Source organism: Gasterosteus aculeatus, chromosome 1 (genome assembly GCF_964276395.1).
Source record: "Gasterosteus aculeatus chromosome 1, fGasAcu3.hap1.1, whole genome shotgun sequence".
NCBI classification, from domain to species: Eukaryota; Metazoa; Chordata; class Actinopteri; order Perciformes; family Gasterosteidae; genus Gasterosteus; species Gasterosteus aculeatus.
In genome coordinates this window covers 11769395-11782284 of record NC_135688.1, presented here as the reverse complement: position 1 = coordinate 11782284, position 12890 = coordinate 11769395, and the positions used below count along the sequence as shown (strand labels likewise).

Below are 12890 nucleotides of genomic sequence, written 5' to 3'. Positions count from 1 at the left end.
CAGCTCTAAAGCGTTGCCGTCAATATTACGTCCCTTTACTGATTTTATAGTCATACAGCCGGTAGTTAATGACGTTCTGGCTCGTTGGTCTAGGGGTATGATTCTCGCTTCGGGTGCGAGAGGTCCCGGGTTCAAATCCCGGACGAGCCCTTAACATTTTATTCGGTGAGCGGCTGATATTCTGCTGACGTTTCTTTGCGGCATTTCGAAACAAATTATAAACGGTATTAACACGCCGCTTTCAGTGTTGGTTTTTGGGATACTATTCACCGTGTGTGGCACGCAACATGGAATCTTCAGCGAAGTCACCGAGGAAAAACAAAAGCAGAGGGCTCGTCCGGGATTTGAACCCGGGACCTCTCGCACCCTAAGCGAGAATCATACCCCTAGACCAACGAGCCGCCATTAGCCGTCAGTTACATAGCTTTATAAATTCTGTATGAGGTCAACGGTGACTGGGAGGGCGCAACAGTTAACATTGCATTGGTAATGCTAATTACATTGCAAACGATCTAAATGGCTAACATTCACATTACATTTGTATTCATTAATTTATGTATTCTACATTTGCACTATAGCTTGCACCCTGAATACGATCGGCAAACCCTTTTAGCTCGCTGACGTTAGCGAGCGTTAGCGCCTCGTAGTTGCCTTTGCTACCCAGCGGAAGGCAGCAGAGCACCTACGTTACAGTCACGTCTCTTAATCGGCCAATAGAAATGGGGCTCGGGCGACCAACAGTTGCGTCGTAGTGTTTGGTTCTGGCCAATCAGGTGCGTTGTGGGTGGGACATCGCAAACCTTTGTGACTGTTGTGATAGTGATCGTGAATAAAGTCGGAGCCGATCGATTGCAATGTAACGTTAAACGCCTATCGCACAGTATTTCCTGCCATACTTCTTCTGCTCTGTTTGCGTCAGAACTCAAACAACTTGTGTGCGCGCGAGTCTCTAAACCTTAGAGCTAAAGTTAGCAAATGATAACAGTTAGCTAAGCTAACAACCTAGCTTGAAGCATGCCGAATTTTTGCGCGGCACCAAACTGTACGCGGAAGAGCACACAGTCCGATTTGGCATTTTTTCGGTTCCCGCGGGACCCAGAGAGGTAAGACATTATTTTATTATTCTATCAACATAGTTAGGCAGTTCTCCGTTTAGAACTCGTTGTGTTTGCATGTGGAGTCCTCCCATTTTCTATATATATAATGTTATATATTGATATATATTTCAACCTACCGTTCATGTTAACATGTGAAATGATGATTTACTGAAATTTAGAGGTAAATATCGATGTTTCTATTTGGTTTCTTCACGTCACCCCGGCGTCTCTACAACGTGCAAACTGCACAGAAACAACAGACACTAATTTGTGTTTCTTAGTGCTTATTTTAGCTGTCTGTCAACACCACACTCAACGTGTTTCAAAGTTTAGTGAGTATGGTTTTCATTGACAATGCACTCATCCCAAATGTCTATTCCAGAAGCTGTTACAAGTATTTACAAGCCTGGTTGCTGTCTCAGTTCACTGTTTATAGCTCGTTTATGTCTGTTTTTTTAATGTCATTTCTAGATGTCGCATCTGGGTGGAGAACTGCCGCAGAGCAGACCTGGAAGCTAAAACATCGGACCAGTTGAACAAGCACTACAGACTGTGTGCCAAACACTTTGATCCAGCGATGGTGTGCAAAACGGTGAGTATCTCACGTCATTCTAAAGTTGTTTCTCTTTTTTTAATTTTTTTTAACGTGTCTCCCGAATTGGACTCATTTGAATTCATTGCTTTTTAGAGCCCCTACAGGACGGTGTTGAAGGATACAGCCATTCCGACCATTTTCGATCTGACAAGCCATCTGAGAAATCCTCATACCAGACACCGCAAGCGGATTAAAGAACTTGTAAGAACAATCTGTATTAGTTGTGTGGTTTGAAATGCCCATGTTAACATCAGTACTTGGACTGATTGTTGGTTGACATTTGTGAACTAATACGGTTTCTCATTTCAGACTGAAGAAGATTTGAGGAAGATTAAAGAAAGGCGATGTAAGTATTTTTGAAATTCATTTTCTTCCAGTAAAATTAAATAATGAATTGTTCGTTTAATTCAGTATTTACTGGAAAATGATCCCCCGTCTCTTATTGTTTGTCTCTCCTCGCAGTGGCGTCTTCTGTTGAACAGCTTGCTGCCAAAAAAGATGCAACAACCGAGGACAGCACAGGCGCCGCCGAGGATGAACCCCAACTGTCCACAGAGGGAAAAGAGTTTCGTGAATACCTGCGGTCGCTGTTTGAGGTTGTGGTCATGTTGGGAAAACAGAGCATCCCATTGGCGGCTGGCAAAGCATCAGAAGCCGAATACATGTCCAACAACTTCCAGGCCCTTCTTGATTACCGCATGAACGCTGGTGACGAAGCACTGAAAAGGAGATTTCACGCCACGGCTGTGAACACCGAGTACGTCTCTGCAACCCAGCAGAACCAGCTGTTGGACATCTGTGAGAACACGGTGAGGGAGGAGATGCTAATGGAGGTGAGAGAGAGCCGCTTCTTCTCCCTCGTCACAGGTGACCTCGTTGAATTTGCCGACGAGAAGCACCTGCCTTTGTTTTTACACTTTGTGAATCAGCACAACGTCCTCAGAGAAGAGTTTTTAGACTTCATGTCTTTTGACGGGGATGAGTGTGCCCTGGTAGAGAGGCTGGAGGCCCAGCTGACCGACCGCTGGGGGCTCAGCATGGAGGACTGCCGCGGTCAGGCCCACAAGGCCACCGGGACCTCCACCACCAAGATGAAGGCCGTGGCCGTGCTACTGATGGAGAAGTATCCTCTGGCGCTGCACATGCCGTCCTCTCAAATGGCGCTCAACGTGCACCTGGCCAACAGTCTGCCTTTTCCCAACGTCCAGGTGGTCATGGAGACCCTGAGAAGGATCGGCGCTTTCTTCAGAACCCCGCTCACGCAGGATGAACTCGAAAAGGCGATCTCGACTCACTACCAGAAGAACGAGGAGAAAGGATCTTCGCTGAAACAAGCCTGCGCCTCAGGCTGGACGGAACTGCACAACGTTTTTGACGTGCTGCTGGACATGTTGCCGCCCCTGCTGCTGTGCATGGACAGCATCCGGGACAACGGTGAAGGAAACTTTGCCGACGTGGTTACAGCGGACGCGTACTCGCTCACAGAAACGCTGTCCGACTTTGAGATCGTCGTCACCGTCGTCATCTTGAAGAACGTTCTCACGTTCACCAGAGCCTTCGGCCGGAATCTCCAGGGTGAAACGCTGGATGTGTTCTTCGCTGCCAACAGCCTAACTGCTGTCCTCCATTCGCTGAATGAGGTCAACGACAACGTCGATGTCTACCACGAGTTCTGGTACGAGGAGGCTGTGAGTGTGGCCAATGTAATGGAGATTCCCGTGACGGTGCCGAGGTTGTTTCTAAGGAAACAGCGTGCAGCCGATGTGGGTGAAATCCAAATCGAGGCCTATTTTAAGGAGTATGTGACCGTCCCCGTTATCCGCGGCATCATGCAGGAGGTTGAGGACATGTTCTCCGAGACCAACCTTAAAGCCCTCAAGTGCCTGTCGCTGGTCCCAGCCGTCATGGGGCAGATGAAGTTCAACACCACCGAGGAGAACTACGCCGACGTGTACCGCGGCGACCTCCCCAGCCCCGACACGCTTCTGGCAGAGCTGCACTGCTGGAGGATCAAGTGGAAGCACAGAGGCAAAGAGGTGCGCCTGCCCACCACCATCCACGAAACCCTCCAGCTGCCGGACGTCAAGTTCTTTCCCAACGTGAACGCTTTCCTCAAGGTGCTCTCCGCCCTGCCAGTGCTGAAACTAGAGGACAGCAGAAGTGACAAGGCGAGCCGACGGCTGCAGGCCCATCTGGACGGCGTGCCCGTCAAGCGCTGGATCAAAAGTCTGGCGATGCTCAACGTCAACACTCACGTCAAACACGACTTGGACGTCATGGTCGACAAATATTGCCGACTCTATTCAGAGGAAGACCCTGAAGCTGATTCTGAGGAAGTGGCTGATGCTGAAGCAGAAGCTGAGTCTGAGGAAGGGGCAAAGGCAGATGCCGAGTCTGAGGACGGGGCAAAGGCAGATGCCGAGTCTGAGGACGGGGCAAAGGCAGATGCCGAGTCTGAGGACGGGGCAAAGGCAGATGCTAAATCTGAGGAAGGGGCAAAGGCAGATGCTAAATCTGGGGAAGGGGCAAAGGCACATGCCGAGTCTGGGGAAGGGGCAAAGGCACATGCCGAGTCTGGGGAAGGGGCAAAGGCAGATGCCGAGTCTGGGGAAGGGGCAAAGGCAGATGCCGAGTCTGGGGAAGGGGCAAAGGCAGATGCCGAGTCTGAGGAAGGGGCAAAGGCACATGCCGAGTCTGAGGACGGGGCAAAGGCAAAAGCTGCCATGAAATGATTTGACACTGGCTCTGAGCTCACGCAAAACGTTTTGGGGACAAAAATAAAGTAAGCGGATTGGCTGCGAGTCATAAACATCTTTATTTGGTCGCTCATTTATGTTTTAGTGTATGTGCACATGGATAAAAGAACTAATTCCGTTAAGAGGTGATCGATTCCATTTGTTCAGTCCCTGATGTTTTCCAGAAAAAAATGAAATGATTCTCTTGATGATGATGTTCTTCTATGTAGTAAAAAAATGTAAATATGTAATCAAATGTGTTCAGAAGAAACCACAATAAACTGCTCATTTACTGTTTGCTTGTCTGTATTCTAGGCCTTTGATCAACAAGATGAACACAGTGACTTTGTTGCTGCACATTGACTATGCGGCCGAATGCGCACCAGAGGGAGCAGTTGCACCAATATCAGCATTCTCTATTGCAAGCCTTTGTTTTTGTTAGTCTGACATTCTGGATATAAAGGCCAGTATGTTGAACGTCCACCTTTTTAAAGGTTATCTTTAGCTTGAAGTCTTATGCCACATGAAGTAGTTATTAAAATGTCATATTTTACATATCTTCCAAAATGTATTTTCTGTTGGATTGAATAACAAAACAAATTTGGGAGTTAAATTAAGGCACTGATTCAGCTTTATGTAAATATTTCCTCTCTTCAGTTGTTTGCATACCTCATTTTAGGATCCCTCTGGTCACTGCCTGAAACCTAAAGTATAAAACCCCGCCGTTTAATAAACGACCAATTAAACCACTCTGTCTTTTCATCGAAGAACAACAACACGTTACTTGCGCATCCTCGTGTCGTTGTAAATCGGGTGCTTCCCGACGCGTCCTCCCCGCGCGCTCGGACGCGTCTCCTCCCTCCGTGCCGGCCGCGCGCTGACGAGCGCAGGTTCACCGTGCGTCCTCACACCGCGGCCGTCTCCACGCGTCGCACCGGTGTGGGTGGGGTCCCTTTTGATGCGCAGCGACACGGCAAAGTACACGTCCACAAGTCCATTCAAACTTCGCCCAGAACCAGCCTGGCTGCGGGAGGATCGGGAGAGAGAGAGGCGTCGGGGCTCTGCGTTCTGTGGTCTCGGGTAAACATCGACAAGAGCGCATATAATTACATCAAGCTGCGCGGTGGAATAACCCTGACTGCTCAGGAACTAGGTGGAGGTGTGTGCAGGGTGGGTGACCGGGCGTTTGTTCCTTTACGCGCAATCCGACATCTAGAGTGCGTTGCCCCTGCGCATCTTTTTTATCTCGCCCAGGCTCGATAGTACTCGACCGTCATGGCATGGCCTTGTCTCACGCGCGCTTGCTGCATCAACCGCTATTGGACGGAGCTGGACAAAGCGGACGTCGCGGTGCCGTTGGTTTTCGGCAAATACTCGGATGCGGCCGACGCGCAGCATCTTCCCCATCACCCGCAGCCGAGACACAAGAGGGCCGGGGCGATTGCCATAGAAACCCAGCCCCATCGCGCCGAGCAGGGGCCCGGGAAGGCACCGCCCGCGACGGCTGCCGCAGCGGGCAAAGATGGCTCCGCGGCGTCCGTCATGCGCCAAGACTTCAAGGCGTGGAGTGTGCGCCCCGAGCCGAGCTGCAAACCCCGGAATGAGTACCAGCGCTCGGCCGCCCCGTTCAACACCGAAACGCAGTATCAGAAGGACTACAAGCCGTGGCCTATACCGAAGAAGCGCGATCACCCTTGGATACCCAGACCCGGCCCCGCCGCCTCCGGCGGGCCGGACCGCAGCGCAGGGAGCGGAAAGCTGGATCCCGAGGCCGAGAGCGGCGTGGAGAAGAGCGAGATCGAGGAGAAAACGCAGGAGAAAGAGTCAACCGAGGCGGCGAAGACGAGCGCGAAGAGGGAAAAGTCCGCCGAGAGGGAAACGGGCGAGAAGACGGACAGTCAGGCGCCCGCGGGTGTGAGCGCCGAGCAGAGGAAAGGCAGGGCGGCCGCAGACGCGCTGAACAGGCAGATCAAGCAGGTCATGTCCACTTCTAGCAGCTATAGGTGAGTTTATTCCTCCTCAGCCCATCGCGATTAAGAAGCCTTTGCTTCGGCCTTTTCAGAACGAGTTTGCAGACATTTTCTCTCGGCTTTCAACACAGAGCTCCATCAGAGTATCCATTAGTACGCAATATTTTAAATGGTTTTTCAACAAAATCACACCAAAATCTTCAGTAATCAAACATTTGGAGAATATTTTGTCGAAAGTCTATTTGTTACTGCGTGATATCTTGTTACAATGCCCAGAGATGAGCAAACTGATACAGAAAAAGGTTGCATCATTGATTTTTCTCCTGCTCCATCCCTGCTAACAATATATCGATAGCCCAATGAATGAGACGGTCCAGTAAAAGGGTCTGAATGTAATCATGTGTCTTAACTGGTTTCTGCAGGCTGCCTCTGAATTGAATTATTGATAAATGGTGCACGTAAGTTAACACGACTTGATGACTTCATTTCTGTCCTCTCATAAATATTAAACTTACACAAGTCCTTCAATGTTATGCTTATTATCTAAAAGTATTATTCTGAATGAACTGGAATGACCAATAGACCTTGTGTGCCAGTTATTACAGCTGTTAGGATGTGCTTTGTGAGCCGTAAACAGAAGTGAATCTAATTACAAAGTACACGATCGGAAGGCCAAGATGAGGCCACATGGCAGTTATCTTTGAACTATAGAATTACTTATGTTTTGATTAAAACAGGCTTTCCTGTTTGCAATAGCCAATTAAAAATATTTTCTTAGTCACTGAATTGGAAACAGCTTCGATTTCTCCAGATTAAATATATATATATATATATAGATTGTGAACACAATTGAACACAATTACTTGTTGTAGTCCATGTGTTTAAATTATGTCAATACGCCTGAGTTATCATGAACGTGAGCTATTATAAATGCTTGTGCCAATCTTATATAAAACCAATCTAATTAAGTCCTGCTTGGAAAACAGTGTATGTCATTTAATTCATATTGTTGCCTGAGGTGATTCTTGTCATTTAACACACACAATCTGCATTGTTTATGATATGCAAACACAACCATACCCAGCTAAATACTGATTAAGCTCTTTAGTTAGCTTGGCCAGTCAATTGGGACTTGCTAAAACTCTGTAGGTAACCAATGTTCATTTTAAACAATTCCAGCTATTGTGGATAGTCGATAGTGGAAACCTCTTTTCTTGCTTTTTTCCCCCTGCAGGACTGAGTTCAAGGCCTATAAGGATGTGAAACTAGTGAAGGCCATTAAAGCTCCAGATCAGTACAAACCCCCAGTGAAGGAGGCCAGTTTGGAAACCAGCTACAGCGCCACATACAAGGGGGAGCAGATGAAAGCTCAACCCACCGACAACAAGCTGGTGGAGCGCAGGCGGATACGCAGCCTGTACAGTGAGCCGGGCAAGGAAGCCGCCAAGGTGAGCGGATGCCCTCCCACGGATCCACCGATGGAGGTTTCCATCTGTCGAATACAGTTCCCATTTTTCTGTTACGGGTTTCCTTTAAGTTTACTCAATTCTAGTAATTTCTTAAATTCTGTAAGCCGTGCTACACCAGATGATTTAGTACTTTGGGATTAAGTTTGACTTTCTCTGTTCACTGAGTTCAACTGGATGATTAGTTCCCAGACGTATTATATGTAAAGAAAACCTTTTCATATTTCCATTTTAAGATGTTTTAGATCAAATAAAGCAGTTCTCGTTGTGATATTATTCCATCACGCATATACCATAAATCCTTCAGTGAAAAGTTAGCAAATAGCAAGTCTGTAACCTTTGAACCAAATAAACATCAAACCGACACCAGCAATGGGTCATTTATAATTGACATCTACATATATAATATCCAATCTTTGGGTTATAGTAGAATTAACATAGATTAGTATATTGGTGGATGTTATCGACAGTTCAGACGACAATTGGTTACTAATGTGTCCATAGTGTGTTTAAAGATGGCCACTCCCTCTCTCATTTTTGTAGGACGTCTCAGAGACTGAGAGCAGCTCTGTTCTAAACCTGCTGTAGCCAGGTGTGTTCACTGTTTCTTCCCAAAGGCATGGAGGCCGACCTCAAATTGATCCGACGCCATCATGCAGACAGGACACACATACGCACACTGTGTGCGCCTCGACCTTGCAAAAAAAAGCTATCAGCCACATCTTCACCGTTTGCCCACCTCTCAGGCAGCACCACCCACAACCCCTTTATTAAGCCACCGAGGTTTTTTGAAAAAGGTTGCATTTGCATTGCATAAATTGAAGAAACCTAAGTAGCTGAGATGATATTTCAAAGTGACACAAGAGAATCGAAACAAAAGAGATGGAACAATTGCATCAGTGCAGGCCGATAAGACAAGAATCTCAGTGATTTAAATGAGTTGTATACATTAAAAAGGATCTACGCTGTTAGCGTCTCTATTTTGGTGACAATATATGGTGTAAATTTCGGAAAGTTAACACACACAATTTGCTCTGCATGCAGGTGGAAAGAGGCCCAGCAGGGTGTGTGACAATGGCACCAAGCATTGGTAACACTAGTTTGCAGATGATGTTATCGTATTGGTGATGATGTCTGCAGGTCATTATGATGCATCAAAGACGTTTGGTCCACAGCATCAAGGATGTGTGGTGAAAAGGAATTAATATGTCTAATATAATTTGGACTGTACTTTAAAAAAGCACCAAGGCGCAAAGTACACCGAAAGAGTTTTTTGGCAATGAACAACTCATTCCCCCACACCCGATAACACACTGTTTCCACCACGAGTAATGTGTCTGTGGCACCTCTGCACCTGAGCCCTTATTTCCCAGAAACAGAACCCTTCACTTTAACTTTCAGAAACACACAAACATTTGTCGTCTCTTACCAGTTTTTAAGTTTTCTTTATTCAGGTTGAGCATGTCACCTCTTCGCTGCACACCGACTCATTTATACAAATTGATCTGGGACCTTATTCGTGAGTTTTCATTGTTGTGGCAACACAACAATAACAGAGGGAAGCTACGTGCCTTGCTCAATTTCCCCAGTTGTTATGGGAATGTGAACCAGCGATCTTCCAGTTACACGCCAGCTTCTTAAGCATCACGGTCTCGTTGCCACTTTGAATGGTCAAATTTTGAAAAATTAGTTTCTTTAACGCGCTAAACTAACATCATACTAATATAAACCATCGACATTGTATGTTATGGTTTCTTTAAAGCCTTGAATAAAAAACTGCACGAACACTGTTCTGTAAAAGGAACAGCACAAATACACCTTTTTGTGCTGTTTCTTTTTTCCTCTATTCTCATTGCACCAACCACACAATGCAAAAATCAATGGTCCAATCTGCTGTCATTTGCCTGTCTATATATTAGGTAACAAGGTTTAAAAGGGTACGTATTGCATGCTAAAATATGACTTCATCATACTCTTTATTCTCCATTTTTTAAGCAATCATTTTAAGGAACAGTTTGAGGTTTTTGGCAATGCGCTTATTGGATTTTTTGCCAGGAGTTAGTCAAGAACATCGATGCTGCTCTCTTCTTCCTGTCCTGCTGTCATGGGAACTCCAAGAATTTCCCCGTCCCTGTCCCCGGCCAGGAAATAGTCACGGACGTAATATCCCAATAACCTTGTATTAAACCCGGCTGTCTGTTTCCCCATTTCCACTTTTTTTGCCAAGCTAAGTTAATTGTCTGGCTGTAGCTTCATAATGGACAGCATTGAGAATAGCATCAATTTCCTCTTTAAACTCTTGGCAAGAGAGCGATTAAATGCCTTTCCCAAAATGTCAAACCATTGCACTCACACCAGTTGAAGTTTTCCACCAGGCTAATTTTGTCTTTGCTCAGGATTTTCCCCCCTTTCTTCTCTTTCAGGTGGATAAACCTGTTTCTCGCACCAAACAAAAAAAGACGCCAACAACAACAACTGGGAAAATGGTGAAAAAATCCAAGGAGAAGCAGATTGCTAGTTCCCAGTCAGCCAAGAAGAAACCGTCCTCTTGTGCCCCGAAGCCCAAACCAGATGGAGCCGTCACAAAGAAAAGCAAAGAGATCAGCAATAGACTGGCTGAATCAAAGCAGTAAAAGTAGTACTCAAAACCTTTTTCCATCATCGTGATCAAAGGCAATCTTGACAAATTTGGCAAATTTCTTCTGTCTGGTTTATTTCTCTTCCTGTTTTTGCCGGCCTGTCATATATTGTTGACCTTCTAATGGGCACTGGTGTCAAGCTTTTAGAATAATGCAAATAATTGTGTGAGAGCGTGCGTGTAAGTGTGTGATTGTTTGTTTTTTGGTGCACAGAACCGCTTTATATTGTTGAGCACATAATTTATATGAGTTCTGTTTAACATTGAACTATTAAAAAGAGCTATTGGTACACATAAGTGTGAATGGACATTTATATCTTTCTCGGAATGACAATTGAGAGGAATATAAAGATTGTATGAAATGTCAAATGGATGCTTATTCTTCCAGACTGTATCACACAGGAGGTTTTGTAAGAGTACAAAATCTGTTTTATAGTTGCGTTTGCTAGTTACAGTGCCTCTGCTGTATGGTCCTGGTTTTCATTTCATTGTCCTGGATGATAACTGGTTTTATCAGTTTGGTTGCTAAGAAACCAAATTAACTGTAATATAATTGCTACAGCTTGCATGCAGTTTTTCAGTCGAGTAGGAACATTTTAGCAGACGTAATGTCACATTTTAGCGTGTAAATTGAGCCTTTTAAGATAAATATATAGGGGAAAGACCTTTTGAAATAATGCATGTTTAGTGATAGAATCTGGCCACACTTTAGAAACAAAAATACATACACTAAGTAAAAACACACCACCTGTATAGTGTCACCAACAAACATATTTCTGGCAAATTTGAATGAACATCAACTTCTTCCATTAAATGACATTACTGGAGTTTTTATGACAACTTTTGTGACTACTCCATCCTCTCTGTGCTAAATAAGAAGAAGAAGAAAAAATATGCATTTAGGTCTTAAGGGGGCGAACCTATCGTTACTCAGTAGATGTGTCCTTCTGAATTGGCTGATCTCTCCAGGTGATGAAGGACAAGGAATGTGCCAGGACTCAAAAGTTCAGCTCTTTAAATTGCTGCTGTCTGAAAATACGCAAACATCATCTGTTCTTTCTAAGCATTAAATTAAGTATTTGTACTTAAAGCCACGGTGTGTGAGAGCCTATTTGAGCACTATCACGGAGTGTCTGCTTCCAGTTTTGGCTTCAATGTGTGTGTGTGTGTGTGTGTGTGTGAGATGGAGTGAGAGAGTTTTCTGTGTACACCTCTATCGCCTGCTGCCACTAGACGTGCTGCTGAGTCCTCCACCACCCTGGTGCTATACCTCTCATTGTGTATGCTGTCTGGTTTGGATTGTGTGGAGTCGAGCAAGAGACAAATGATGTTATGACGACGTCATACCGCTGCAAACATGTTGTGATATTGTGTTGTACTCTCATCTTGCTCAGAATGAACTCCGATTAAAACAATGACACAAAATCCTGTGTGGTTCAAAACGGTATTCTTTTTTCACAAATATTCTATAATACGTGAAATGTATTCTTAAAACAGTCTTTTTTAATTGGAGAAAAAACATTTGAATGGCAATATTTTGATTTTGATTTGATTTGAAGCATTTTATTTCATGAACATGTAGAAAATTTAAAAATCAACATAGACATAGACCACAAAATTAGAAAAGTCACCTTTTGTTCAAGAAAAGGAGTAGAGGGAAGCAAAAGCTTATAGATACCCACCCCTATCTTATCCATATTCTCAATTAGTATATATTACTTTGAAGATTAATATCATACATACATACACACACTCTCTCACACACACTCTCTCACCCACACACACGCACGCATACTCACACGCACAAATAAATACAATTTAAATTTCCGTCACTGAATATTTTCACAGATCTCATATTTGGCTAATGTGTATAATTTAAGAGGTTTTTTGAACTGTGCAATATGTTTACAATCTTTGATCTTATCTGGTAAGTTGTTCCACAACTTCACCCCACAGACCGATATGCACCTGCTTTTGAGTGTAGAGTGCACCTTTGGTTGCCTCAGTTTCAGTCTCCCTCTTAAATTATAGTCTCCTAGTCTGTCGCTAAACCAACTTTGAATGTTTCCTGAGATTAGGCTGTTTCTTGCTTTAAATACAATCTGTAACGTTTTAAAATCTTTTAAGTAGTGTTTTAATGAGTAGTGTTTGTATCACCCTTTGATTAAGGTATTAGTATTATTTGGCATCTTGATATTTTCTGTGTTCTGTGTACCTTATTCTTAACAATTACAGAAATATCAAGGCATTACTTTGATAGCACAGTGAAATCCCAAGAGAGTTGCATTGCAAAGAATACAAAATTAACTTCCATTCCATTTCCAAAGCACTCAAGCACCAATGCCCTGCAAAACTCAGCCAACATTCAGAATATTTTAAAGCGGGTCTT

General features: G+C 44.6%; 2 protein-coding genes and 2 non-coding genes across 5 annotated transcripts; 3 read left to right on the top strand and 1 right to left on the bottom strand.

Annotated features, from left to right (window-relative positions):
- The first annotated feature begins 78 nt into the window (after positions 1 to 78).
- Positions 79 to 150, top strand: trnap-cgg (transfer RNA proline (anticodon CGG)). The gene has a single exon. It is a non-coding gene; the product is annotated as a tRNA-Pro (tRNA).
- Positions 151 to 329: 179 nt separating this feature from the next.
- On the bottom strand, positions 330 to 401 carry trnap-agg (transfer RNA proline (anticodon AGG)). Its single transcript has one exon. It is a non-coding gene; the product is annotated as a tRNA-Pro (tRNA).
- Positions 402 to 721: 320 nt separating this feature from the next.
- thap12b (THAP domain containing 12b) lies at positions 722 to 4724 on the top strand. The gene is made up of 5 exons (XM_040178452.2): positions 722 to 1103; positions 1569 to 1689; positions 1786 to 1893; positions 2002 to 2038; positions 2155 to 4724. Exons 1-5 carry the CDS (start codon positions 1015 to 1017, stop codon positions 4422 to 4424), a joined length of 2625 nt encoding a protein of 874 aa, XP_040034386.2. The 5' UTR covers positions 722 to 1014; the 3' UTR covers positions 4425 to 4724.
- Positions 4725 to 5248: 524 nt separating this feature from the next.
- Positions 5249 to 11926, top strand: map6b (microtubule-associated protein 6b). Of its 2 annotated transcripts, XM_040178480.2 has the most exons (4): positions 5249 to 6430; positions 7632 to 7845; positions 8407 to 8455; positions 10287 to 11926. In XM_040178480.2, exons 1-3 carry the CDS (start codon positions 5703 to 5705, stop codon positions 8449 to 8451), a joined length of 987 nt encoding a protein of 328 aa, XP_040034414.1. In that variant the 5' UTR covers positions 5249 to 5702; the 3' UTR covers positions 8452 to 8455; positions 10287 to 11926. The 2 variants fall into 2 exon arrangements, with proteins under 2 accessions (XP_040034414.1, XP_040034405.1); XM_040178471.2 differs by lacking the exon at positions 8407 to 8455.
- The last annotated feature ends 964 nt before the right edge of the window (positions 11927 to 12890 follow it).